The following is a 24,821-nucleotide window of genomic DNA, read 5'->3' as shown; positions in this document are numbered from 1 at the left end:
TGAGGATGGGACTTCAAACACTGTTTGACCAGGCTATTGGCATTGTGTTGGATGCTGCTTCACAGGGTTGACACCTGAGTCGAGGTGTCTACATGGGAGCTGGCTGTCTAGCCCTGCATATATATATATATATATGTGTATGTATATACATATACACAGGGAGAAGTCAAATGGACTGACATGGAAGGAGCTCACTTTATGCTCCAGCATGCAGGTTAGAAGAGCAAAGAGATGAGGATGGTTGCAAAACAAAGACTAATTTTCTCCACTGAAAGCATGGGGTTGGGTGATGGGAGGAGAAGCTGCCGTGCTACGCCATGTGTAATTCATATTGCCGGTTATTCCAGGCTGAGTCTGTGCTTGTGCACTCAGAGTTAGGAATTTATGTTGGTAAAAAAAGCAAAGCAGTTTTATCTGAAATAGGTATTTCTTTATCAAAAGTGCAGTGGCATGTGGCATAACAATTTAGTTTTGTGCCCCGGTACCGTGTAGGTGAAGCTGGTGGGAAGTGTTGGTTGCCCTGTCACTCAGTAAATGTGTAGGTAAAAATGGTGTATGCTCTACTTTTATGGATGATGTGATGTTAACTTGGCCAAAGTTTTCCTAGCTTTTTATTATTAAATTGCATGCAAAAAAATCCATATATAGCAATCAGAAATGATAGAGTGCTGCATACTGAGCAATAAGGAACTGTCATTGTTAAAGCTGCATATCCTTTGCCCTCTTCTACGTCTTGCTGGATTGAAGGGGTTTGGGTGTGCTTTTGTATTACTCTTAACACAAGATTACTGAGACAGCACTACAGCTTTAGAAGTGCTTGTGACATCTTTTAAACCTAAGTAATTGTACTAATTTGTCATAGAGCTCTGTAATTTCATAATGAAAGAAGACAAATTAAAGGATATTTGTTTCTATTGACAGAAAATACATATAATCCTTTTGAAAAGCAGCACAGACTTTTTAGATGCAGAATACACATAGATGCAGTTAATTACACAACTAATTTTCCTGCAAAGTTATGCTTCATTTATTTCTGAGTAGTCCCTGTGATTTTAATAGGCCTACATGTTAGAATAAAATAAAGCAGATGGATGTTTGCATGTCACAGCATTAGAGGGCCAGTATATACCAGCCAAAATGTATAATACATCTCAGTGCTGTATATACAGCTTATGACTGCTCTTTTAAAAACAGATTCCTGGGTTAGAAAAGGGGATGGGACTGAACTATTTAAACTAAAAGAGAACATAGGCTTAAGAACAAATGGGCATAAACTGCTCATGAATGTATGTAGATTGGAAATGAGAATGTCTTTAACCACCAGAAGGTGAGAACATCCTTCTAATAGGAAAAACAGATTTAGAGGATGAAACTAGCTGTGAGATATACCTTGGTTGGTTTAGCACAATCTCATGATGTGATTCCTTGTGGCAGACAGCAATGGAGTATGATGATCCAGGAGCTCTGCTCCAGCCATCTTCTCATTCTAGTATAACATAATGTGTACTTTTTATGTAAATAACCTCTATGGTTCTTCACAATGAGTGCTTGGATCCACTCTAATCACCATCGAGCTCATTATATTCAAGTACTTCAACATGAAAGCTGTGAGGTAGAATCAGGTCCTCTTCTGCAGAGGTAATTGGGCTGGTGAAAATGACTGATGACCTTCAGTGACTGCAGCGGGAGGTGGGAAGATGAAGGCGCTTGCAATGTGTCCCCAAGCGTGAGCGGCATCAAAGAGAACACGTTAATCAAAGGAGGAACAAAAGAGGGCAGAAGAATGACTGATCTGAGAACAGCACTGCCTCTTGCTCATTAGATGAAGAGTCAAATTGCAGCAAACGTCCTCAGCAGCGGCAAACTGTGAAAACCTGGGGGACGATGCACAGTGAAAGGTGGTTGTGAAATAGGTAAATTAATGTCTAGATGCGCAAGTAGCAACTCTGGAAAGAAAATGAAAATGATGGTACCTGGTCCTTAAAGATGTCAGGTGTCTGTACCCCAAGAGTGAAACATGGGCTTTTCTGTGCAAAGTATTTGAATTCTGCACTGAAAACTATTCCAGATTTTTGAGAAACGCATCACGCCCTGATGTAGTGAGCATATTATCCCCCTGTGCAGTGCTGATAAGGGCCCGTCTGGGCTCAGCTAGTGGGGAATACCCTGAACTTGACCCTCCCCCATCCCATGGGCATGGACGACCTTCACAGGCTGAAGCTATGGTGATGATTTTCCTCAAGACAGAAAAATTTGGAAATGCTGTCAGCAGCCCTTCCACATATCCAATAAATCTGATTAAAATCTGAAAAAAAAAAATCATTATACTAATAATAAGTGCTATAACTTGTTGGCCAGATTACATTACTCTTAGGCATCATTAACGTCAGAAACAAGAGGCTGGACTTGAGTGCTGTCAGCTTGCTCAGCTCCACTGCCTTTTGGTATTAGCACAGGCTCGGGACAAGCACTGAGAAAGCAGTTACGGGTTATCTTGTTTCTCATGGTCTGGTTTGGAATTCGCTGCTTCCCATGGCTGCCGTTTCACTGGCTGTTTGGTGGCTGCAGAGCTATTCCTTTGGGAAAGCAAACAGATGGCTCTTTCCTTGCACCCAAAATGCTCCAGTCTCTATTATTCAGGCGTCAGACAACTGCAGCAAAACAAGGCAGTTGCTCATACAAGATGGGATGCTCTGAAGCAGAGAGATGCTGCTTTTGGTCATGTCGAATGTGGGTGTCCCACAATCTCCATACTGAAGGTATGTGAAAATTCAACGGTATTATTGCAATAGCTTCCTGGGATGTTCTTCACACAAGGAATAGAGAGGGCTTTGCAAGAATCAACAAGGAATCAAGAGGAAAAAAATAAAATGTCCACGAAAGAGACCATGAACTGTAGAAGCCATCTTCTGTAAGTACTGAGGTTGCCAAAACCAACCCAAATTGCAATTACACCCCTACAGCTTCCACCCACCTCTACAAATGGCAGACAGACTTGGGATTCAGAGACTCTTCTTGGATTGCGGAGTTTCCTCTTCATCTTTTGGGGGACCTGCCTCTTTTGTGACTGTTTCCCATTGCTTTCCTTTGGAGGTACACTCCTCTCAGGGCTGGGCTGGCTGGTGAGAGCTGCAGCATCCCCTGGAGAAGGGACATGGTGGCTGGCTGCAGGAGGCTCTTGGGGGAGTCTGTGGGCTGGGAGCTGCTCGGCGTCGCCTCCCCTCCCGCATCACCGCCACGTGGGGGGCATCTCCGTTGCCCTGCAGCCTTCCACCCCGACCAGCGGAGCAGGAGCAGCGGCTCCATGGGGCTGTCTGACTTCAAGAGGGGTCCTCACAGCCCTGCCACAGGCAAGCCCAGGGAGGCAATTTGCTTTTGTGCCGCAGCGAAGCACAGTGCACCTTGCTGGGGGGTTATTTTTGGAGGGGTGATGTGGTGTGGCAGTGGGGCTGGTGCAGAAACTCCTGGCTCCATCCCCTGCCTTGTGCTCGGGGTGGGAGGTGGTTGCAGGGTGCTGTCTCTCTCCTGCCAGCCTGGCAGTAGCTTTCCTCCAGACCATTTTAGGACTGTGCTAATCCCCTAAATTTAACCAGTGATGTCATAGGCTCATGTTAGCTCCCTGCACCGAGTCCTGCGCCCACACGCACTGACGTGAGCCAGGAATAACTCCACCACCATGTAGGTTTGAATCCCATCCCAAGCAGTGCCGCCTGATGCCCGTTTTCATAACACAGAGCCCCGAGCCATCGCTGTGCAGGTGGAGCAGCACCGGAGCTGGGGGGGAAGGGGACGCTGGGGCTGGGCAAACTTGCCACAGGAGAGCTGGATACGGCCAACAGGGTAAGGAGAGACCTCTGAAGGTAAGCTGGAAACAGAGCCCTGTCATTTATTGATCCAGCGGTGCCCAGAAAGCAGGCGTGGGGACACCTGTGTTTGGTTTGGCTGCTGAACTGACAAATGGGAAGAGGAAAGAAAGCCCACTCTGGTGTGGATTTATATGGATGTTACTTTTTTTGTTGTTGTTTTTGTCATTAAAACTGCAAAGGAAAGAAGTGGAAGTTCTGTTCAAAACAGTGTTGGGTGAGGCTGGAGATGACTGTTTCCACTTCGGGTACTGGTAAAGGAAAAGAAGGGAAACAAAGGGCTCATTTCACAAAAATGCTGGGAGAGTGGCAGCCCCCCGGCCAGTCTCCCATCCACCCCCCTCCTTCCCTTCGTGCCCCCGAGAGGCAGCAGTGCATCACCCCACCAGTGTTCGGGACATGGACAAGGTCCCACTCAGCTCTTCCCTGAGCTGCCCTGCGAGGTGGTGCCCAGAAAGGCTTTCCTAGGAAAAAGTGTCTGTTTTCAGACAGAATTTGCCAGCCACAGCGGGATGGCCTTTCTCATCCTGTTGTCTGGTGTGACCCTCTGTCTCCATTTGCCCCACTCTTTTGGGGGAGCACAGTGCTTGCAGCTGGGCAGATGTTTAGTGGAAGACACGTGCCGGTGTGAAGACCTTTCCCTGCCCAGTTCAGAAGAACTGGTGAGCAGAACGAGCTGAGAGGAATGGGAGTTTTGACATGAAGGTGTTTTGGTGGGGCATTGATGTTTGTGAGGATGGACTTACTTGGTGCTATTAGGGAAAAGCAATCACAGCCATGCGTGGTGTTTTGCTGCCTGGGCAGGACATGGGTGGGCAGAAGGCTAGAGCTGAGTTAGCACAGGACAACCATCACCTCTGCATTTTGGTCTGGCCATGGGCTGTTACGCACCCGCTGAAGCCTGTAGCCCTTCTTGTCTCTCAGACCCAAGTGGCAGAGAGCAGCCGCAGTGTGGATGGTGCAATCTTGGCTCAGGACTCACAGACATCATGGGAAATGTGTGGACAACATTCCCTGGAAGTAAAACAGCCTGAGCTATGGCTGGGAAGAAACACTTTTCTAGCTTTATCCTTTTTCTCAACTTCTTAGGAGGACCAGATATCATTTTTATATTTATTGATTTTCTTGGGAAAAGAGTTAGAACCCGAGATCATAAGCAAGGGGTTAAGGATGGGGGAAACTCAGGCCTAAGATCCACATTTGAACAGGCCATCTGAGGTCCCACCATCGCCCTGCCCTCACCGCTAGCTGCTGGCACCTCCCCAGTGGCATTTCCATACGTGGAATTCCAGCCTGAGAAACTTTTCCTGGCAGAAGCTTTGTTGAAAGTGGTACATTCCCGAAATAAGGAAAAAAAAAAAAAAAGGATTAATTAATATTTTCCAGGGAAATATCAATTTTCCTGGCAATTGGGAGGCAGTGGGGTGGGTGCAGGGGCCACGGGAGCTGCTGCTGACCCCCTTGTGTGCAATGTCGGGCGGACACAATGTTGGGTGCCTCCTCTTCCATGGGCAGGGAGCAGCCCTGGGGCCTCCGTGTGTCCTGGCCACTGCTGACACAAACAACAGCCCTTTGGAAAACTGTGGAGGCTGGCGTGCAGGCTCCAGTGCCTGGGAAAAAAAACAGCAGTGGAAACCCCACCAGCACAGCCCAAGCTGCAGATGGCCAAGAATGAGCTGTTATAGCTTGCTCATGGGGGAAAAGAGGTAGATTAGGTCCCCTTCAGTTCCCTTCCAGGGAACATATATAATGTTTCATTCTTTATGAAAAAAATCTTGGAGGAAAAGCGTAATTCTTGGCATTTCAGATGATAACCCAAGCTGTACATCCAATGTGGTTCCCTGTCCCCATAGGAGGGCAGAAGGTGGCTTTGCAGAGGACCCTGCCTGCTCAGTGGGGAGGGAAGGAACGGAGATATGGAGGGAATCGAAGAGTGCCAGCAGGTTTCTTTGAGCTGCAGTGATGGCGAGCTTGGGGTAAGTGGTTACTGGGAGGAGGGAAAAGGGAAAGGGCAGCCTCTGTCACACCATCTATTGGGGAAGAGCCATGGGATTGCTCCATGCCCTAAAGCAGGTGCCTCCAATTTGCTCAGACTCACTGGGCATGCTTCCTGCTTGTGGGTAGCAGAAAGAACAGAAAAAGGCTTGAGAGCAGTTGTTTTCCTTGGGGGAGAGAAAGTCAGGCAAAATTTAATGTACTTAATAGAATTTAAAGCTTATATTTCATTTATGAGTGGTAGTAGAAAAAAAAACAAAAAACCAAAAACCTCTGAAAACAGTTCATGTCCAAGCTGTCTCTGATTAGAGAATCACAGTGGCCAAAGTGGGTAGGATTGACCATTATGGTGAGCAGCCTGGTAAAGGCACAGAAAAGTTGTTGGTGCTAAAGGAGGTGTCTTCTTGGCTATTAAGAAGTGTAGGGCAGTTATTGTGTATCATACAGTAAAAAGCTATCCCCATAAATCTATCCCTATACACTCACTTTGTTGCAACTGGGGTGCCTGGTCTGTCATCTCTTGAAGTCAACAGGGAGAACATCGCTGACCTGAGGAGGTCTCTCTCTGCCCCACACCTGGAGCTGTTTCCATTTGAAAAGTGCTACCCACCGAAGTTGGATTGCTGACGAATTTTTCAGTAATGTGAATGAATTTTTTCAGTGCGAAAGTAATAATTGGCTGTGTATTACCTCAAGGGATGATTAAATCACCCGGTGTCTCAGTCTCCAGGATGCAGCTGGACACATCCTGTTAGGCGCTGTTCTTCCATAATTGACCTGAGCAGACTTTCTTTACGGTTGTTCCTCACTGATAGCTCATACCGGTTACACGGCATCACTGTGTTCGTCAGAGTCTCCCATGAATCACCAGACCCTGGGGTGGGTAATTGTTACTTTGGTTCCTTGCTGAGAGTTTAAATAACATGCACAAATCAAAAGCCCCTTATTGCTACAAAATGCAAGTCTAAAGAATACTCAAGCAGTAAGGTGAAAGGAGAAGAGGAGCTGGCATGCTTCACATTTCAGCTGGAACAAATGCCACTGCAATGCTGATGTTTTTATGGTGGAGACAGTTACATTTTCTTAAGCAGCATGCAGACCTGGCTGGAAAATGGCATTTCTCTTTTATGAGATATTTAGGAGTTTCAGCTTTTGGTTTTGTTCTGATGTGGAGCAAAACCAAGGTCTTCTCTAGTTTTTCACAAGAACTGAAGAGAGTGAGGCGGGGTGACAGGGACTCATTTCCCACTGTGCCACATCTAAGACTGGTGGCCAAGCCCTTGCCTAGTGTAATTAGTGGTGGGGGCTTATAATTGTGCCATCCTCATGCCCAGTGAGCAGCCCTGGCTCCTCCCATGCCAGCAGGCAGAGAGGACCCTGCATCAGGTGGGGCTGAGACCTGAATGCATCCAGGTCCTCCTGCAATTTAGAGGAGGGGCCCGCAGAGGATGCGGGGTGGGAGGTGACCGCAGCATCTCACTGCACAGTTCACAGGGAAGGGCGGGCAGCCAGGAGAAAACTGGGAGAAAGTGGCTGATGGATTGATGGATGCATTTCTTTGGCCCCAGTGGCAAGACGTTAGGTGTCTGTGCCACCACTGACCCTGGGGACAGAGATCATACCCTCATAAATTGGGACTGGACTCTTGGGGGTAAGGAGACTTATTTCTCTTAGAGAAAGAAGGAGGGAGATTTATTTCTCTTCTCCCAACCACCACAGCAGGGCTTTCGCTCTCCCTTTTATGTGGTAGACATGAGCAAGCTTGTGGCTTACTGTCATCTCAAGGTCCCACTTGGTCTGCTCTGTAAATATGCCAGCTTACCCAGGCAAGACTTGAGTGTTCTCTCTTCTACCACGTGAAACCGTCAACAAGCATCTGCCTATGTGTCTGTCCAACATGCATGCCACAAAGCCAGGTAGACGGTCGGCCGGGACCTGGGCGCCCTGCACCAGCACCTTCCGAGTGCTGGCATCTTTCTCTGAGGGAGCTGGGGCCGGGGCACCCGGCAGCCCCGCTCCCGCAGCCCAGGGAGAGGCACGCCGGGTGCCGGCTGAGCCGGAGCAAGTGCGGGCTTGCCCTTGGATGGCGAAATACAGGACTGGGGGAGGTCAGAGCCGTGCGTGGGTGAGCTGCAGGGAGCAGAGGTGCTGGGTTAACCCTGAACTGAAGGAGGATGGATTAGAAGCCAGACCGGGTGCGGGATGCCATATCCCCCATATGCAGCCAGATAAGGAGGGAAGGATAAGGCACCCTTTACAAGGGCCACTGTGGTCTGGTTTTGCCACGTATCTCCTCCCACAGTCGCCAACACCACCACTCACTTACCAACCCCTGTTCTGCTCTTGTCTGATCCTGGGGAAGCCATTCGATGAGGTGCTGGTTGGTTTCCCTCTTTATTTTTCCCTGCGGAGCTCTAATTTTGTTTAGCACAGAATGACATTCCCAAAAGCAGCTTCTTCTGAGGAGAATGCTGTAAATATTTCTAACTCAGTCCTCTGAAAAATACTGCAGCTTAAACAAAAGAGCTGAAGTGTTTCCCATCTGCCAGCAGAGATCCTGCCTGAGCCTCAACTGCACTGAACGATGTACTTAGGTTTTTGAGCAAAGAAGCTTCCTCAGCCTGCTCTTGTCATTCACCAGGGAGAAAATTATGATGATTATGGCTGTGGTGTCTGTTGGGGTCCCAGTGAGACAGAGCTCTGCTCTGACTCTCCCACTGCCAAGTAGCCCAAGAGCTGCTGCCTGTCTCTGCCTGCCCCACAAGTAGCCTGAGACTCCCCGCTGCCTGCGGCTGGCCCGGGACTTATCTCCTTCCTCCCACCAGCCACCCTTCCCTCCTCTCCCTCACTCGGTGCAGGTAACCCAGCAGTGTTACTGAACAGGAGGATGATGTGCCCAGGGCATGGGGAGGGGGGACAGACCAGCCCTCAGCCGCGAGGCTCCGTTGCTGCTCAAGAGGCAGCGGTGCAGCACCCCACCAGTGTTCGGGACATGGACAAGGTCCCACTCAGCTCCTCCCTGAGCTGCCCTGCGAGGTGGTGCCCAGAAAGGCTTTCCTAGGAAAAAGTGTCTGTTTTCAGACAGAATTTGCCAGCCACAGCGGGATGGCCTTTCTCATCCTGTTGTCTGGTGTGACCCTCTGTCTCCATTTGCCCCACTCTTTTGGGGGAGCACAGTGCTTGCAGCTGGGCAGATGTTTAGTGGAAGACACGTGCCGGTGTGAAGACCTTTCCCCGCCCAGTTCAGAAGAACTGGCGAGCAGGACAAGCTGTGAGGGACGGGAGTTTTGACATGGGCACCCAGCTGCAAGGCTCAGGCGATGTGGCTGGAGAAGGAACAGGAGGCTGGTGACATCCAGCACCACCCCGTGTCCCCGGCACAGGGTGGGAAGAGAGGAGAGACACCCCCTTTGCTTGTAAACCCTTCTGCAGCAGATGCAACGCTGTGCAGCGACTGCTCATCTCCGCCTCATCCTGTCTCACCCAGGAGCTTGGCTTGGGCTGCAACCGTCTGCTCCACTTTTCTGTGAGGCAGATCGGTGCTGCCGGCTGTAAATCTGCCGGGGAGCTCATGACTCACAGTGTAAGAGCCATGGAGCGCTGTGAATTACGCGGCGCCAGCTGCTCACCTTTCCGAAGGCGGTTTTGGCTCCCCAGGATGTTTGTGCAGGAGTGAATGAGCCTGTGCCATGGTGGGGCGACCGCAGCCCCACACAGACACGCCAGGAGGAGGGTAAGAGCATGCCCCATGTCAGCAGGCCTGGAAAAGCCATCAAGACTTGGTGTCACAGTAATTACAAGCCTGCTACGTAGGATTTTTTTTGGAAAAACAAGCTTAATCCAAAGCCTCCGTTGCACATATGTCCATTGCTTGACTTCTGTCCAAGTGGCGTGGTTTCTCCAAGTGTCTCCCACTAAAGAGTTGAAGCCTTGGGGCATCCCCATCCTCGGGGTGCATCCTGGGGCACCAGCACCCCAGGGGCTTGGTGGGAGAGCTTCAACACTGCCAGGGCTGCTTCTCCTGCTTTGCAGCTGTGGTGGGCGAGCCTGGATGTGAGGATGGCCTTGGGATATCCCAGCACAGCCAGGGCCCCTCTCAGCTCCTCACCTGCGCACAGGCGGTGGCACAGCCTGAATCTTTCACTGCCCCACACACCGGCTGCCACCGCAGCTGGCACCAGTTGGCACCGTGCTGGCAGTCCCCAAAACGCCTCTGGGTAAGAGCTTGGATGCTTTTTCCTTTGTGGTCAGAGCTGAGACATGCCTCTGGAGGAGGTGTGGGAACACAAGGTCTTTGAGGGTCTTTGCTCCCTCACTGATGTCTGCTGCTCCAGGACTTGCTGGCTTCCTAAATGCACAGGCAGCCTGCAGCCCACCTCATGCCTGGCAGCGTCCCAACCTGCTCACGCCACACGAAGGTGCCAGGCACAGCCACATACTGTTGGAGGCATTAGGCAATGCTGGCCAAAGCCAGGATGGGGTGATAAAACTGAGCCCCAGCTGGAAAGAGCAAAGGCCACCGATCAGAGTTGGTTCAAAGGCTGCACAGCACATTTCTCTGTCATTCAATGCACATGGGTGCTTGAAGCCCTCCTGGTCCTGGGAATGGGAGCTGTTTGCCTCCCGGGTATGAGGTTTTCTGTCTAACCTGGTGGCTGGAAGTCCTTCACAGCTGAGCTCATAATTTTGAAATCACCTCCTGAGTACTGTAAGCTGTCAAGAGAGATGATGGATGGACCTGGTCTTTTGGGAGGCAGAGCAAAAAACAAGATCTGTTCACATCTGCTTCAGGTGTGTGGACTGCCTACGCTCAAGTGAGCTTGCTGCTGTCACGCACGAATTGGAGCTTCACTTCTGAGATGTCCTTGTTATAAGCCATTGGGGAAAACTGGCAACTCTGACAAAACATTGCAGGGTGTGAACATCTGCTGGAGCCATTCTCTCCATGGTAAGCCCATATTCTTCCTTGTGGGAAGATGGTGTAATCAAGGCCCCCTTCACTGTTTGCTCTCCATTCTCAGCCTTCTCTCCTCCCTTATGCTGGGCACAAGGGGCTTCTCTGGGAAGCCAACCTACGTAGTATCCCATTCTCTCGTGGTATCTATTCCTCTTCTCAGATTGCCTGAGGTGGCATTTGATGATGGCAGAAATCTCTTTCCTGGTGTCACCTTTCCCCAGGTGCTTCTGACTCAACGGAAAACCCAGGAAGACATCCGCCATCCTTATCAAGATGTAACTAGCCCAGACACTGGCGCATCACATCATTTTTTCAGCCCGTATCACCGATGACTCAACCTCCATTAACAGCACTCATCAGGGACTATTTCACCCTACCTTTCCTCCTGGCCAGAGGCCACCCTGTAACCTGTGCAACCCACTGAACTTCAGATCAGCTCTTCCAGCACCGTGGCTGCTTTCGAGACCGTGCCGCTCCTTCTCCTCGGCTCTCCCCGCACATGCTGCTGCAAACTGCCGAGGAAGGCAGGAACGAAAGCGGACAGCTCAGCATCTCCGTTAGCTTTGACGTTTGGGACATATGAATTAGCAAAGCCTCTGTTCGAGGGGATCTCCTTGCAGGGCTACTGCAGACTGTCGAGGGATTTACATGGCCAGTTGGGTTTTTTTCCCTCTGCTGTGCTTCCATGGGTTACTTTCCCAAAGATAATTATATGACTCAGGAAGACAAACGCATACCTCGCATACTTGCGGGAACCGTAACGCCGATAGGTGGTGTAGAGCATTCTGAAGCTCTTTGAACACACAAGAGCAGCTGAATTCCCGTGACTTACCTACCCAAACCAAAGCAAGTCTAGGCAATGGCTGCATAGTTTTCACGGAGCCCTTACCCAACAGAGGACAAACATCTCCCCAAGAAAGCTTTGGTCTTGCAGCACGAAGGCACGGATGCTTTTTGTCACCAGAGAAATCACGGGTATTTTGTCAGGTAAGATTTACCATTTCTATTTTACCATTTTTTGAAAGATCTTGTCCAAACTGAGGCTGGAACAGGAACATTTTCTACTATGAATGCAAGAAAAGGCAGTCGTGTGCTTTCTGAGAGGTCACAGGAACAGCACGGAGAAATTATCCTCTCTTAAATAGGTGAGTGATTGTTATGGCTGAAATAACCTGGCAGCTAATCGCCTGTGAAGATAACTGGCAGAAGTGAGGTGTGGTGGTGTTTGATATTGCTAGTTTAGCACATTCAGCTCTGCAAAAGGCACAAAGGGAGACACAGGCTTTGCTTCAAGTGCTTTAACATTTGAATTGTTGAGTTGTGATTTGATTTGCTGATTTTGGAAGAAGACTAGAGAAGTAAGAAAGAAAAATTTTATTCCATGTGGTAACTTGGAGGACCTTACAGATCTTAAAACCACCCAAAATCCGGGTCGATGTGCGCACCCAGCATCTCCCATACCTTGTCATCAGAGCGGTGGTCCTGGAGCGCTGCGAGGTGGCTCCTGATGTCCTGCCATGCCTGCGGGATGGCTGGGACAGGCTTGTGAGCTCCTCCGGGGCCGTTTTTTGGGGCACCCTGCTCAGGAGTGAGAGTAAGAGCTTAGCTGAAATTGCAGCTTGTATTTTCAAAGCTTTTCAAGCTTTTGTTCTGGATCCGGGGTATTTGTGTAGATGTGTGTCCCTAGCTAGGGATGAGCTATTCAGATGAAATCATGACATGTAAATAGGGATGTATTTATTGGTTTGCCTCCTACCTTTACATCCAAAGGGATATGGAGGATATAGAGGAGCTTCTAGCACCTGTCCCCATCAGTGTGGGTGACTTGAAACTACCCACCTGCCAATGTCTCCCTGAGACCGGGCTGGGACAGGTCCTCCGAAAGGGCTTCATCATACAGAGGGCTTATCAGAAATGCCTTGGGATCTGCGGGCAATGCTGGGAGCCTGCCTCCGAGCCCCTTCCTGCTCTGGCCGTCCTGGCAGCCCTGAACCAAGGCAGGGGAACAGCAGCTGTGCTTTTGGGAAGGGTCCCTTCGGAGGAGATTGTGTGTTTCCTGGCTCCTGAACGTTTTGGTTTGTCGGGGCAAGGGGAGCGATACAATGTGCAGCTTGTCCTGACATGTGCCTGCTGTGTGTAAACCCGCAGCTTTTATAAAAAAGGCTCCTGTCCTGGGGACTGCGGAGCCTTCAAGTGCTTCTTGGCTCTGGGCTTCTCCTTTAGCTGTTGTAAGATCAGATTAATGATGTATTAGTTCGAGATAACCACCATGAGATCATATAATTAACTTGTGATCATGCTCTGTGCCAGTTGGCTGAAACTCACCGCTTTTAAAAAAACCTCTTTCAGACCAGCTACAAATAGAGCTTTTTGAATGATGGCATTAACAAATAGCTCATTAGTCACCTTTCGGACTGATTAAGGGAGTACATCCAAGGCAGTAAAGAACAGCAGTGGGTGATTAAAGGCAGCTGTCAGGCTGAGCTCTGTGGTACAGGGGAAGCCGTTTATCAGCTTGTGCCCTTCGCTGTGGCCATCGTGCTCCCAGTTACATGGGTTTGTGATGTCCCCCTCCAAGGCCTGATCCTGCCCTGCTCAGCTCCGAAAGGCTCGCACAGACCTTCTCACTAATTGCTGCGGAGAGGCAGGTGCCGAAAGGCAATGCCTTCGCAGGGCAGCGATACCTGCCCAAGAGCAGCTGCTGCTTGCCCAAGCGATGTGACTTCACCTCGGCCCTGCTCTCACATTTGGCGTACATGGCCTTTTTGACAGATAAAAGTTTTGCTCTGAGCAAAACTGAGGGTCAGGGGATGCTTTAACTTCTCTGGACTCACTGGGAGTGGGAAGAATCTGTGTTACCGTAGAGGCACCATAAGGATGTATATACCATTTTGGTGAGCACTGGGCTGGAACAGGCACTGTAAGGATGTATATACCATTTTGGTGAGCACAGGGATGGACATTTCCAGCCCATGCTTGATGAGAGGAAGGCTGTGTCGCTATCCCAGTATTTTTGCAGGGCACTGGGAAACATCCCAGGGAAAGGAATCTGTCTCGTAGCATTTAATCCCATGCGTGGCTGCTGTAAGACTGCTGCCCAAGACCTCCTGCAGTCTGCCCGTGATCTCTCCCTCTTCTCCAGCTGGACCAAGCTCCCTTCTTCAGTCCCCACTTCTTGCCTCAGCTTCAATCCTGGCTTGGCTGCCCACCTCATCCCTTTGGTGTGGTGAATCTCCATCCCAAACCCCACAAATTGCTCGGAGGCACAGGTTAGGGTCGGTGCCCTCTCTTTCTGGAAAACGCACTAGCAATGGCCGGGCTGAACTGTAGGGTTTACAATGTGAGCAGAAACAGATTTCTCTCCCCTGTCCCACCCTCCCTCACCAAACTGATACCTAACCCCACTCTCCTCAGTGTCCTCCCTGCTGCCCCATCTACCAGACCTCCCGTGTCTGGCGGCAACCTCAGCTGTTGTGTAGCCCTTTCTCTTGCCCCAGTCTCTGCCAATGCTGACCCCTGCTTCACACTGGGTTGCAACATGCTAGTGGTGGCTCTGCAGCCACCCGCCCTGGCCTGGTCACCAAGCCCTGTGATGGTGTGTCTTGGGGTCGCTCTGCTGCCCAGGAACCAGCTGTGTGCACCCCACACCCCCCATCTCCCTCGGGCCAGATCCTGCTCAGAAATGTTCACACGTGAGCTCTTCTTAGGAGCTACAACGGGTTGGAAAAGTTGTTTGTCTAAATAAATAAATCATTAAGTGCAACGAGCTCCTTTGTGCTGCTTTGGCGGCTTGGACCAGTGAGGTGGTGTGTGGTTATCACCAGCCCTAGGTGATCACCAGCCCTAGCTGGTCACCAGCCTTAGCAATGCCCAGGTCAGATTGGACTGAGCATCTCGCGAAACTGGGCCCTCCTTCATTCCTTGTGGAGGATAGCAGTAGCTGAGTCTGCATCTTCTGGAAGATACCACTGATTTTTACCCCCGGTCAAGTAGGTGGATGCAGCTAGAGCTCTGAAGTTGAACCGTATGCAAGGAGATATGATAGGTCAGAGAAACGTGAGATCCTTCGTACAGCATCCGCATCTCCGCTCAGCAGTGCCTGGTTTTGGTGGGCTATGTGGATGGAGCCAATTTTGAGGGCAGTGCTTGAGCAAATGCTGCTGGCTTCTTCTTGTCCTCCAGATCAAGCCCCTGCCTGCTGGAGCATTTAGGGTTTGACGCTTTAATCTCTTGCCTGCCTGGGTTGTTCTCAGGTCATTAACTTTTATTTTCCTGCTGTTCTGGCTGTGTGAATTCTGCAATTTATGGTACTAAAAAAAAAAAAATCCCTGTGTAGCTGCTGAGTGCCCAGAGAGGCTGCATGGCAGATTGTCTTAAACTGGAAATGCTCCAGAAGAGGAGCTTAACTGGGGTGTGTCCTCCGACAGCCACTTCTTACAGATTAGATGGGTTGTCAAATATTGCTGAAATGGTCATTCCAGTATTACGCTATTTTATTCTGCAGCTTGGAAGAGATTTGCAGGTTAGGCTGAAAATGGACAGTGGTTTGTGATCCGTGTGGGTGTTATTGAGGTATAGTGAAAGCTGTGAAGTGAAAGGGGTCTTAATTCATTTGGCTCCTATTAGTTTTTTATATTGTATCAGGATATGACATATAGCAGGAATGTGAGTCAAGTCTTTTCTTATCTTGTTTCTTCTTAGAGGACTGGTGGAAGCTGTAGGTGTGTAAAATGAGCTGCCCTTGCCCTAAATGAAGGCTGAACACAGGATCTGAGTGCAGGCACTTTGGAAAATCTGACATTTGATTTGTCTTCTTAGAAGATGGTGGTAATAGGTGTTGACTGTTGACTGCAACAACGCTGAGCGCTTCAAGCAGCTGGAGCATAAATCCCAGCCCTTGCGAGACACCAGGCTGAGCGGCAATGCCTCTTTCTTCAGCTTTGCATTTTAGTGAGAAAAGTCTATTGCATGAACATTAATGCAGCCAGCGGGCCCTGGTCTGTGTTCATACCCATCCCTTTCCCTCCCATCCCATCCTGCTGGGCGGCCGCAGCGGAGGGTGGGCACGAAAGATGCTCTGTGGTGCGACAGGGACCACAAAGCCATCCCTGATCCTGTGATGCTGGCCCCAAGGACCTGATGCCATCAGCCTCTGCTGGCACCAAGCTCTGCTGTGAAGGGAAGGGATGGATGCCCCAAAGCTGCAGCAATGACTGAGGCTTATGATCTTTTAGGTGTTTCTCATTGCCAGTATTTTTGTCCCAAATAAATTTTGTCTTTTGCTTTCTCTAATATTGGTTAGACCTTATGTATCAGTAAATTCAGAAGTTTTACATTTGCAATTAATCTTCTGTGTGACGCGAGCTCAGGGCTCGTGTCTGTACGATCTCATGTCTATATGATTCTGAAGAGAGCGGGACAGCGGGCAAAGAGCTGAGGTCTGGACGTTTGCTTTTTTCTTCTTTCAGAGAAACAAGTGAATATGGAAAAGCCATTTTATCTTGTACGCTATGTTGATAAATTGCCCTTTCGTTCTTTCTCTCTTATACTTTTATTGAACTTGCAGACAAACCTCTCCCTTGGCAGGTGGAAAAAAATAAATTGCCAGCAGTACACACTGACAAGATGCCTTTCAGTAGTGGAGCTGTACAAATAATAGGTTTTTCATTTCAGTAACTGAACGGAAAAATTGAAAATACTTTTTGTTTTGGGTCACCCCCTAAAGGAGAATGTTTCTTTTCTTCTTTGATTTCTTTTCATAAGCATTGCACGAGACATTCTGGTTTGAGATTATTTAGTGCTTTTCATAACTTAAAAAAAGAAAAAAGAAAAGAAAAAGCAAACTAGGTCACTTTCAAACTAAAAACATCATTTGAAAGAACAACAAAAAATGTTTCATCTTAAAAATGTCAAAATGGAGCCTTGCAGCTTTTCTCAGAACTTTTTTCTTCTCTTTGAGCTAAAACTCATTACGTATTCAACCCAAATTCACCCAGAGTCTCAGTACCTATTAATTGCCCTTCAGATGAATTTGCTACATCAAAAAACCCCAGTCGAGCTCCGCCTGCATGCGGCAGTGACCGGTCCTGTTTGCTGCTCAGCAAACGCATATGCACAAGGATTTAATTCTACTTAATTAAGGTGTTGACCGGGTGAAATGACCTCTCGCAGGTCTGGCCAGCCAGGGAAGCACCAGCACAGCCATGATTCACCCTGGTGAGATCCAGCAGCGCACTGGGGCAGGGGCTTGGGAGCCACTGGGGCGATATGCCGATGTGGGGCTACTGCCCCTTCCCACAGACCCCCCAGCTGCAACATCTCCCCTGGATGAGATGGTGGCTGGGGAGCACCAGTGCTTGGGAAATGCAATGGTGTGGCTCAGCCATGCTTCACTTCCCCATGGGGACAGGGCCCATCCACCTCTTTCTTTGCCTGGTTTCCTAAGGAAATGGTGCTGGTGTGATGGTATCCCTCCATCGCTACCTGCCTGTCCCTCCCAGGAGTGGCCTCAATTCAGGGCCCTGGCAGCATTAAATTGCAACAAATTCCTACAAGAGATGATGATGAAAATCAGGGGCTGAGTAGAGATGCACAGCGTCCAGTGTGGTGGGTCCCAGGGGACTCACCTAACCATGAAACCAGCTCCATTGGTGCCATTTGGGGTCCGGGTTTGGCTCAGACAATGTTAGGGACGGTCCCTGTTGTCACCTCCTCTTCAGCATCTTCCTGCAGAGGCAAGAAAGCTCTGCAGTAACTTTTTGTTGCATCCCAACACTGGTGTGTGCTTCCTTGATAATTTAGAGGTTGTTGATGCTGGAAGGACTCTATTCCCTCCCAGATCCATGTAATCCTGAAAATGTAGGGATCGATGAAATGCCCCTGTGTGCTTACCTTGCCAGGGATGCACAGATCCAACGGGTCAGGGAGGGAAAATGCCTCCACGTATTCCCATGGACTCCCACCTGCAGCAAACCTGTAGGTAGCACTGAATGGCCAATAGACAGGAAAATAATTCAGTGTCTGCACCAGAAAGGGAGTTTTTAGGGTTAGGAGCTCCAGCTTTAACTGCTCAATAATCTCCATCCTTCCCTGGTGGCTCACAGCCACCGCTCCAGGGCTGGGGCAGCTGTGAGAGCCAAGTGGCCAGTGGTGGCATTGGCTTGTAATATGTAATGGATAACTCCCAGCCTGTAACTCCTGTCCATAGAGGGGCTGGGACACGGGAACAAGGGCCAGCACCCCTGCCTGCTCCCCTTGCCAGCTGGGACCCCGGGGTGCAGTCAGGCTGGGCATGTAGAGCCGAGACACTCATCCCCGATGGACAGCCCTGTGGCACGTCACCCTGCTCAGAAATAAAACCCCATCCCTGCAAATATTGTGAGGGATTAGGAATTTGTCAGTGTTGGTCAGACTGACAACAGAAAATGGAAGAGGTCCAAGCATCGGTGGCCTTCTGACACAGCAGGGAGACCTGTCGATGTGGTAAGTCAAGGCTTGGCAGAATCAGCTGCTCCTTGGTCCAACAGTCCCCTGTGAGCCATGCGATTTTTTTTCTTTTCCTTTTTTTCCCGAAATATTGAGAAGACATTTTCCTCTGCTGAGGCAAGCTCTCAGCAGCTAGCCATGGTACAGACCACGACAGGCACTCAGAGTATCTTCTGGTTATTCCCCAGAGAGAGCGGCAGGAGGCATTGCAAGCAAATCTTTGATGCTGCAGATCAGAGATGGACCCTGGTGAAAACTGGAAGCTGGATGAAACCAACTGGTTGTCTCATGGTGGGATCCATCCCTTTGCCAGTGTGAAAGGAGGTAGGACATGATTGCTGGTTTTTAATCCACCCAGTGAATGTGCGGGAAGCCTTACCAATGTGCTGCTGCCCTTCACTGCTTGCAGTGCTCCCAGGGGTTTTGCTGGGCTATGTCCTGAGCAAGGCAGTACTCAGTATGAAGGTGGGAAAGGTCTGACCCACACTGCAGTGTCTTGCCAGGAGCTGGCACACTGACACATGCACTCGATCTGTGGCTTCTCTTCCTTCTCTGGAGTGGCCTTTTGCCAAAACACCCCCAACACCCACCTTTTGGCAAGTTAATATGCCACTTGTGCTAGATGTGACCACCCTCATTCTCCACAAGCAGAACTCTGCAGATGGCAGTGGCTGGGAAGGAGTGAGGAGGGGAGCTAGTAAAATACCCCCTTCTCTCTTCAATCGTATTTGGGTAAGACAATTTAGGATGGCTCCAGGGAGACACGCTGTCCCAGCAGTGACAAGGGGGCCAAGAGCTGGCCTGGCTGGGGCTTTCTGTGCAGGACCTTTCAAGGTTTCAGCCCAATTTAGCATGACACAAAACCTCCCAGCCCAAGGCTGGGGTCCATTGCTCTCCAGAAATCACCAGTCTCAGGAAAGCACTCGGGGCAGATGCAATGGGAAATAGCCAGCAGAACTATTTCCTCTATCGATTCATCTCTACCTAATTTCCAAGCAGCTGCTGTAATTTGCTTTTTAATCTCTGTTCAGACATTTGGCAGAAGCAGCCACATGTGCTCCCTGCTCGGCCCCAGCTCATCTTTGTCACCGGAGGTCCCCGTCCCCCCGGCCAGCACAAGCTGCCCCTCCTTGGGCAAAGCTCCTTCTTTGGCTGGGACACGCTGTGCCCCGGACTGAAACCAAAATAAACCCACAGCCTTCCAGATGACAGAACCTTGGGAACAGAAACATTTTGCTTTGGTAAAATGCTCCGCTTATCTCCATCTGTTTCCTTCGGCTTCCTGCTGATAGCTCAGATGCCTGGGGAAGGGAACAGCCTGAGATGCGGCATCGCCTCCTTTTCCACAAGAATTTAATTAGATAAGGAGGTTTATGGTTTTGAACCCAGCAGCTCTGGGTTCAACCTCCCCAGCCAAGCACCACTGGGTGGCATCCTTATGATAGCATATCTGCTGCTTCTGCAGGTACCCAGCGCAGGGTGGCTCCAAGGGACCAGCACAGGGATGCTTGCCACAGTCCATCCTTCTTGCTCATTAGGATAATCTCTGCTTCTGTTATTTTTCTAAAATCTTAGCCATGTGCGTGGTCTCTGTTACCGTTTATAGGTTGGGTTATACTGCTGGGTTTGGGATCCCACTGTGCTTGGGTCTGTAATGCAGAGGAGGGCAGAGTCACTGCCATCACGAGTTATAAAAATCCAAAACAGTTAAATGTGGATATACGTTGGCCTTTGATTTTGTATGCAGCCTGTTGCTGTCCTAAACTAGTGGCTCATAGCCAACTGATGGGCCTAACAGTATTTTATAGTGGGGGGCAAGATCTTTTAGAAATGTCACAGGCGTGGATTACTATATGGTGTCATGCACCTGCCCTTCTTAAACATCCTCCTTGAACCTTCTAGGAGCCGTTCACAGATTTCAGACTAAAAGGCTTTTTAGTCTAACCCATGCATTGAACAAATGCCATGAACCTGAAAGAAAAAAAAAAAACAAAATACAACAGGAAAAAACCCACTCTTTGCACATTTATTTTTTTTTTTAATTGCATTGAGTTTCTGCAATTTAGCAGCATTTTGACATTGAAAGAAATGTTTGAAAGTAGAGAAATACCCACCAACCCCAAGGCACAAATGGCATTTAACACTGGGCCACATGCTCCTACGTGGCTGTGGGTCCTTCTGGCAGAGAGGGATCCCTGTGCGCTGTGGTCCGCAGCTGGAAGCAGGCAAGGATGGGTGGGTTCATGGTGGGATTGGGCTTGGGATCCAGAATAATCTCCCATGAGTCTTCGGTGAGAGATGCCACCAGCTCAGGAGTTTCCAGAGCTCATGGTCTAACTTGCCACAGGCACTGAGTTACAGCAATATTATTATCGGATGACTCAAGGGTTTGCTTAGCCTCTGAAAAATTCCATTCGGAGCATTTTCCTTCTCCCGCTGGCTAAACCTACCCCACCTGCCGCTGTTGGAGGAGACTGTAGCATGCAGGAAAGCTTTGCTGCAGGCACGATGCTCCTGGCCATGCCCTGAGACCCGGGTGAGCCAGGGAAAGGGAGCGGAGAGCTGCGGCATGGCCAAAAAGGGGAGCAGGGCCAGGGGATCCCGGTGTGGGCAGAGACAGGGCAGCAGAACGCTGGCTTTTAGGCAGTGCTGGGGAGGGTAAGGGTTCATCCTGCCAAGTCTCCATCTTAAGCTGACTCCAAGGTTTTTCAATAACAACTGGATTAAAAGAAACATGCATATGAAGGCTGTCGGGGTGAATTGGAAGCAAGCTGAGCAGGGGCTTATCTGCAGTGTGATTAAACCAGCGTTGTCACCCCAGCTCTCCACACCTCCCTCTCCAGCTGACCTTTCCAAGCATTTGTTCTTCTTCCCTCAGACAATGAGCTCTCCGAAGGTGCCCCAGCCCTCTTTGCTCTGGATCAGCTGGGTAAGTCCATGCGTGATACATTTTCCTCTTCCTTTTTTCCTATGTAGAGTAATTAGGAGATGACTTGAAACACAGGGCAGCCACTGAATGCTTTCCACTGCATAAATTCATCATCATCGGTGCCTCCTCTCTGTGTTGCATTTGAATGCTATCCATCAGAGGGATGGGACAGCTCAATGCTAGATGTTTTGGGTCAGTTTGGGGCCCCTCACTACAAGAAGGACAATGAGGTGCTGGAGCATGTCCAGAGAAGGGCAACGAAGCCAGTGAAGGGTCTAGAGCACAAGTCTTATGAGGAGCGGCTGAGGGAGCTGGGGTTGTTTAGGCTGGAGAAGAGGAGGCTGAGGGGAGACCTTATTGCTCTCTACAACTACCTGAAAGGAGGCTGTAGCGAGGTGGGGGTCGGTCTCTTCTCCCAAGTAACAAGCGATAGGACGAGAGGAAACGGCCTCAAGTTGTGCCAGGAGAGGTTTAGACTGGATATTAGGAAAAATTTCTTCACGGAGAGAGTGGTGAGGCATTGGAACAGACTGCCCAGGGAAGTGGTGCAATCACAGTCCCTGGAAGTATTAAAAAAATGTGTGGATGTGGTGCTTAGGGACATGGTTTAGAGGTGGACCAGGCAGGTTAACAGTTGGACTCGATGATTTCAGAGGTCCTTTCCAACCTTAATGATTCTATGATTCTATGATTCTATGTGTTTAGTACCTTCATGTGTTACATTGATGCAACTTTTTTTTCCCTGGGAGAGAAGCCGTCACCTTTCTGGTGCAGAGCCCTCTCGGCCGCTGCTGCTTCTTGCCTGGGGGTTTGAGGTTTAGCCCATGGCTGGCACTGGAGCTTCTGTGACTTTCTGGTGCCTTGCAACTCAATGAAGGCTTTTTTTACCCCCAGGAGGCAGAAGTAGAGGTGTGTAAAGCGAGAATGAAGAGTAAGACACCCAGGGAGAAAACCTCAAATGGGCATGGGAAGCTGAAGGCTTCAGAGTCTGAATCCATGGGGGAACCCAGTGATCTCCCCTTAATCCCAGGGCCAAGGTCAAAAAAGATGTGTTGCTCAGGAGGAGTTAGAGGTGCTCAAGGTAAAGTGAGGGTGAGGGCCTGAGCTGCATGCTGGGAAGCTTGTGCAGGGAAGGGGGAAATCAAGCCCCCAACCCCTCCTGAGAAAATCGGGGAAGGCTGGAGATGGAGCGGGCGGGAAAGTACGAATTAGATGTGTTGGGAGAGACGCTGGGCTCAGGTCTGTGCCCTTTCCTTGCTCTTTAGCAGCATGGTGGGACTGTCCCCGCACACTGCAATGCCCATCACCTTACATGACTGAGCACCGGCCCTTCCTCCCAAGGAAAAGGCACCCTCCTCTTCACTTTCAGGGCAATGAATTCTCCATCCTTGGAGATATTCAAAAGCTGTCTGGACATGGTTCTGGGCGACCGGCTCTAGGTGGCCCTGCTTGAGCAGAAGGGTTGGACCAGATGACCTCCAGAGGTCCCTGCCAACCTCAACCAGTCTGTGATTCTGTGACTTGCCTGCTGCTCTGGAAATCCACCTTGTTCCCAGTAAGGGTGCCCTGCATGCACGCACCGGGCTGCTCACCATGTGCGGCACTGGTGGAAACTTGGGGTAGGAGGGTAAAAACTGCAGGAGCCCGGAACGGTGATTTTTATCATATGTAACTATCTCTGCTGTAAACCTCTGCTGCTAAGAGCCAGGATCTTGAAAAAATTCCTATAAATACAAAAATGCCTATAAACTGTATGATGCCTCGCTGGCGCTTGAAGGGGTGGCTGGGCCGGCAGCTGTCCCCACTGGCAGGTTCATACATTTGATCGTATTTTAAAAGAGTCCTTGTGAGCTCTCTCCACTTGGTGTCAGGATAGAGACTGCTCTGACATGCGTTCACCCAGAGGAGCATCTAACAGGGAATGGGAATAAAGCCAAGAGCCTTCCCCTGGCTGCCTCATTCATTACCCAATTGCTGTTAAAACAAGTCAAGTAACTTTAAAATGCATTTTCTGTGACACAGCTTCCACCAGCTCCTTTTCTTCTTGATCATCCCCATCTTATCCCTTCACCAGTGCCTTCCCTCAGTGACATATGCCCATCTCTCCTAGCCTTGGCAAACCCTCCAAGTCTTAGCAAAATGTATTCATTGACAAAGAACAAGCTCCCTCTCCCAAACAAGATTTGGTTGATTTTACCTGGGTAGCAAAGAAATGTATTAGCAGCTAGACAGATGTTTTAGATGTGCAAAATGAGGCTCGTGGTGACCCCTGGTCAAACGGCAGGACCCTGGAGGGGCAAGGATCAGGGCTGTGACATGGGACAACCGGCCTCCTGGCATCCTCCTTGTGTTAATGGGGAAGAGTCTGTGCCATCCAGTGTGATCCATTGCCTCCTGAGGTGGTGGTTGGCATCTCCCAGGGCTTCTGCACAGCCCTGCTCCCAGCCCAGGGGCAGCAGGAGCTGCTTGGACACCGCTTTCCTCTGCACAGCAGTATTAGACAACCCTCAGCCTGGAAACGATTATTCAAACCAGTGCTTGTATCACCTTACATTTCCACTCTGCTTTCCAAACACAGCACAGGACACGATTGCTCCATCCAAGGTAGACAAGACAGACAAAGGATGTGAGATAGCAGAACAAGTAATGGAAAACTGATCTCTCCTCTTGCCTCCCTCCTGGCTGGTGAGTTTTCAGCTGGATCAGTCTCCTGACCTGAGTCATGCACAGCTGCACGGTCTGCGGTGCCAGGCAAGCGAGGGGGTAAGAGCAAGCACATGTCGGAGGGGGAGAGGACAAGACCATCCCAGTAGCAGCTCAGATTTATGCTGAGTTGAAGTGATTGTGTAACCAAGGCCTGAGAATATCAGGTCAAAAATACTCAGCCCTGGTCAAACCAGCCACCTGAACAGCAGGAGTTATTTGTAGCAGAGCACAGAATAAAGCAGCGTTGTAATAACAACATCCTGAGACAAAACATTAATATCGTAACAAAGCATCATCACCATAAAAATCACAGAAAAGCAGGTCTGAGCGGGACTTCAGGAGGTCAGCTACACCTCTCTTCTGCCTGAAGGCAGGACTAACGCCTCCCATTCACCCATCACCCCACATGGAGGACCAACCTGTCCTAGCAGCCTTCCCAGGCAATCCACCCCAGGGCTTCACTGCACTGGAAGGGTTTTCTTGATGTCTAGTTAAATTTCTGTAATTTAAGCCGATTACACAATGTGCAGCTGAAGGCAGGCATAAGCAGGGAAAAGCCCTTCCAACGGGTCGGACTGAGAGTTTCTTTTCCTCTGTGTGGGGGCTGGAGGAGGATCCCAACGGAGGATCACTGGATCGCATCCTTTTTTTCCCTGCTCATCAAGTCTGCCTTGACCTCTAGTCCTGCGTCCAGCTTTCTGGCAGCTTGTCTCAGCCTGCTGTCAACTGCAAACATAAAAAGCCATGCTTGGATTTTGAGTCATTCGTGGAAATGCTGATCAGTACCAGATTTACGAGAGGCTTTTTGCGTCGCCTCATGCCATGAGTAACTAACCTCCAAGAAGGGTTTTGACCAGTCATGCAGCCATCTATTCATACTTTCCCC

At 49.8% G+C, this 24,821-nt stretch overlaps 1 protein-coding gene across 7 annotated transcripts in view; it reads left to right on the top strand.

Moving 5' to 3' along the window:
- Positions 1-3,748: 3,748 nt before the first annotated feature.
- The window catches only part of AMOTL1 (angiomotin like 1), an 89,424-nt gene continuing 68,351 nt past the window's right edge, over positions 3,749-24,821 (top strand). Inside the window, exons 1-5 of one of the 7 annotated variants that reach the window (XM_087757822.1) lie at positions 3,749-3,860; positions 10,650-10,806; positions 11,037-11,802; positions 18,489-18,624; positions 21,179-21,229. In XM_087757822.1, the coding sequence (XP_087613948.1) occupies positions 18,540-18,624; positions 21,179-21,229 (136 nt within the window). In that variant the 5' untranslated portion in view covers positions 3,749-3,860; positions 10,650-10,806; positions 11,037-11,802; positions 18,489-18,539. Of the gene's footprint in view, positions 3,861-5,718; positions 5,840-10,649; positions 10,807-10,975; positions 11,803-18,488; positions 18,625-21,178; positions 21,230-24,821 lie in introns of those variants that run through there. The other 6 variants (XM_087757824.1, XM_087757823.1, XM_087757825.1 and 3 more) reach the window with 6 other exon arrangements.

Source organism: Nipponia nippon, unplaced genomic scaffold (genome assembly GCF_047370975.1).
Source record: "Nipponia nippon isolate SJK-2023a ecotype South Korea unplaced genomic scaffold, ASM4737097v1 scaffold_2, whole genome shotgun sequence".
NCBI classification, from domain to species: domain Eukaryota; kingdom Metazoa; phylum Chordata; class Aves; order Pelecaniformes; family Threskiornithidae; genus Nipponia; species Nipponia nippon.
Note: the sequence above shows the minus strand (reverse complement) of the source record. Positions and strands in the feature narration are given on the sequence as shown.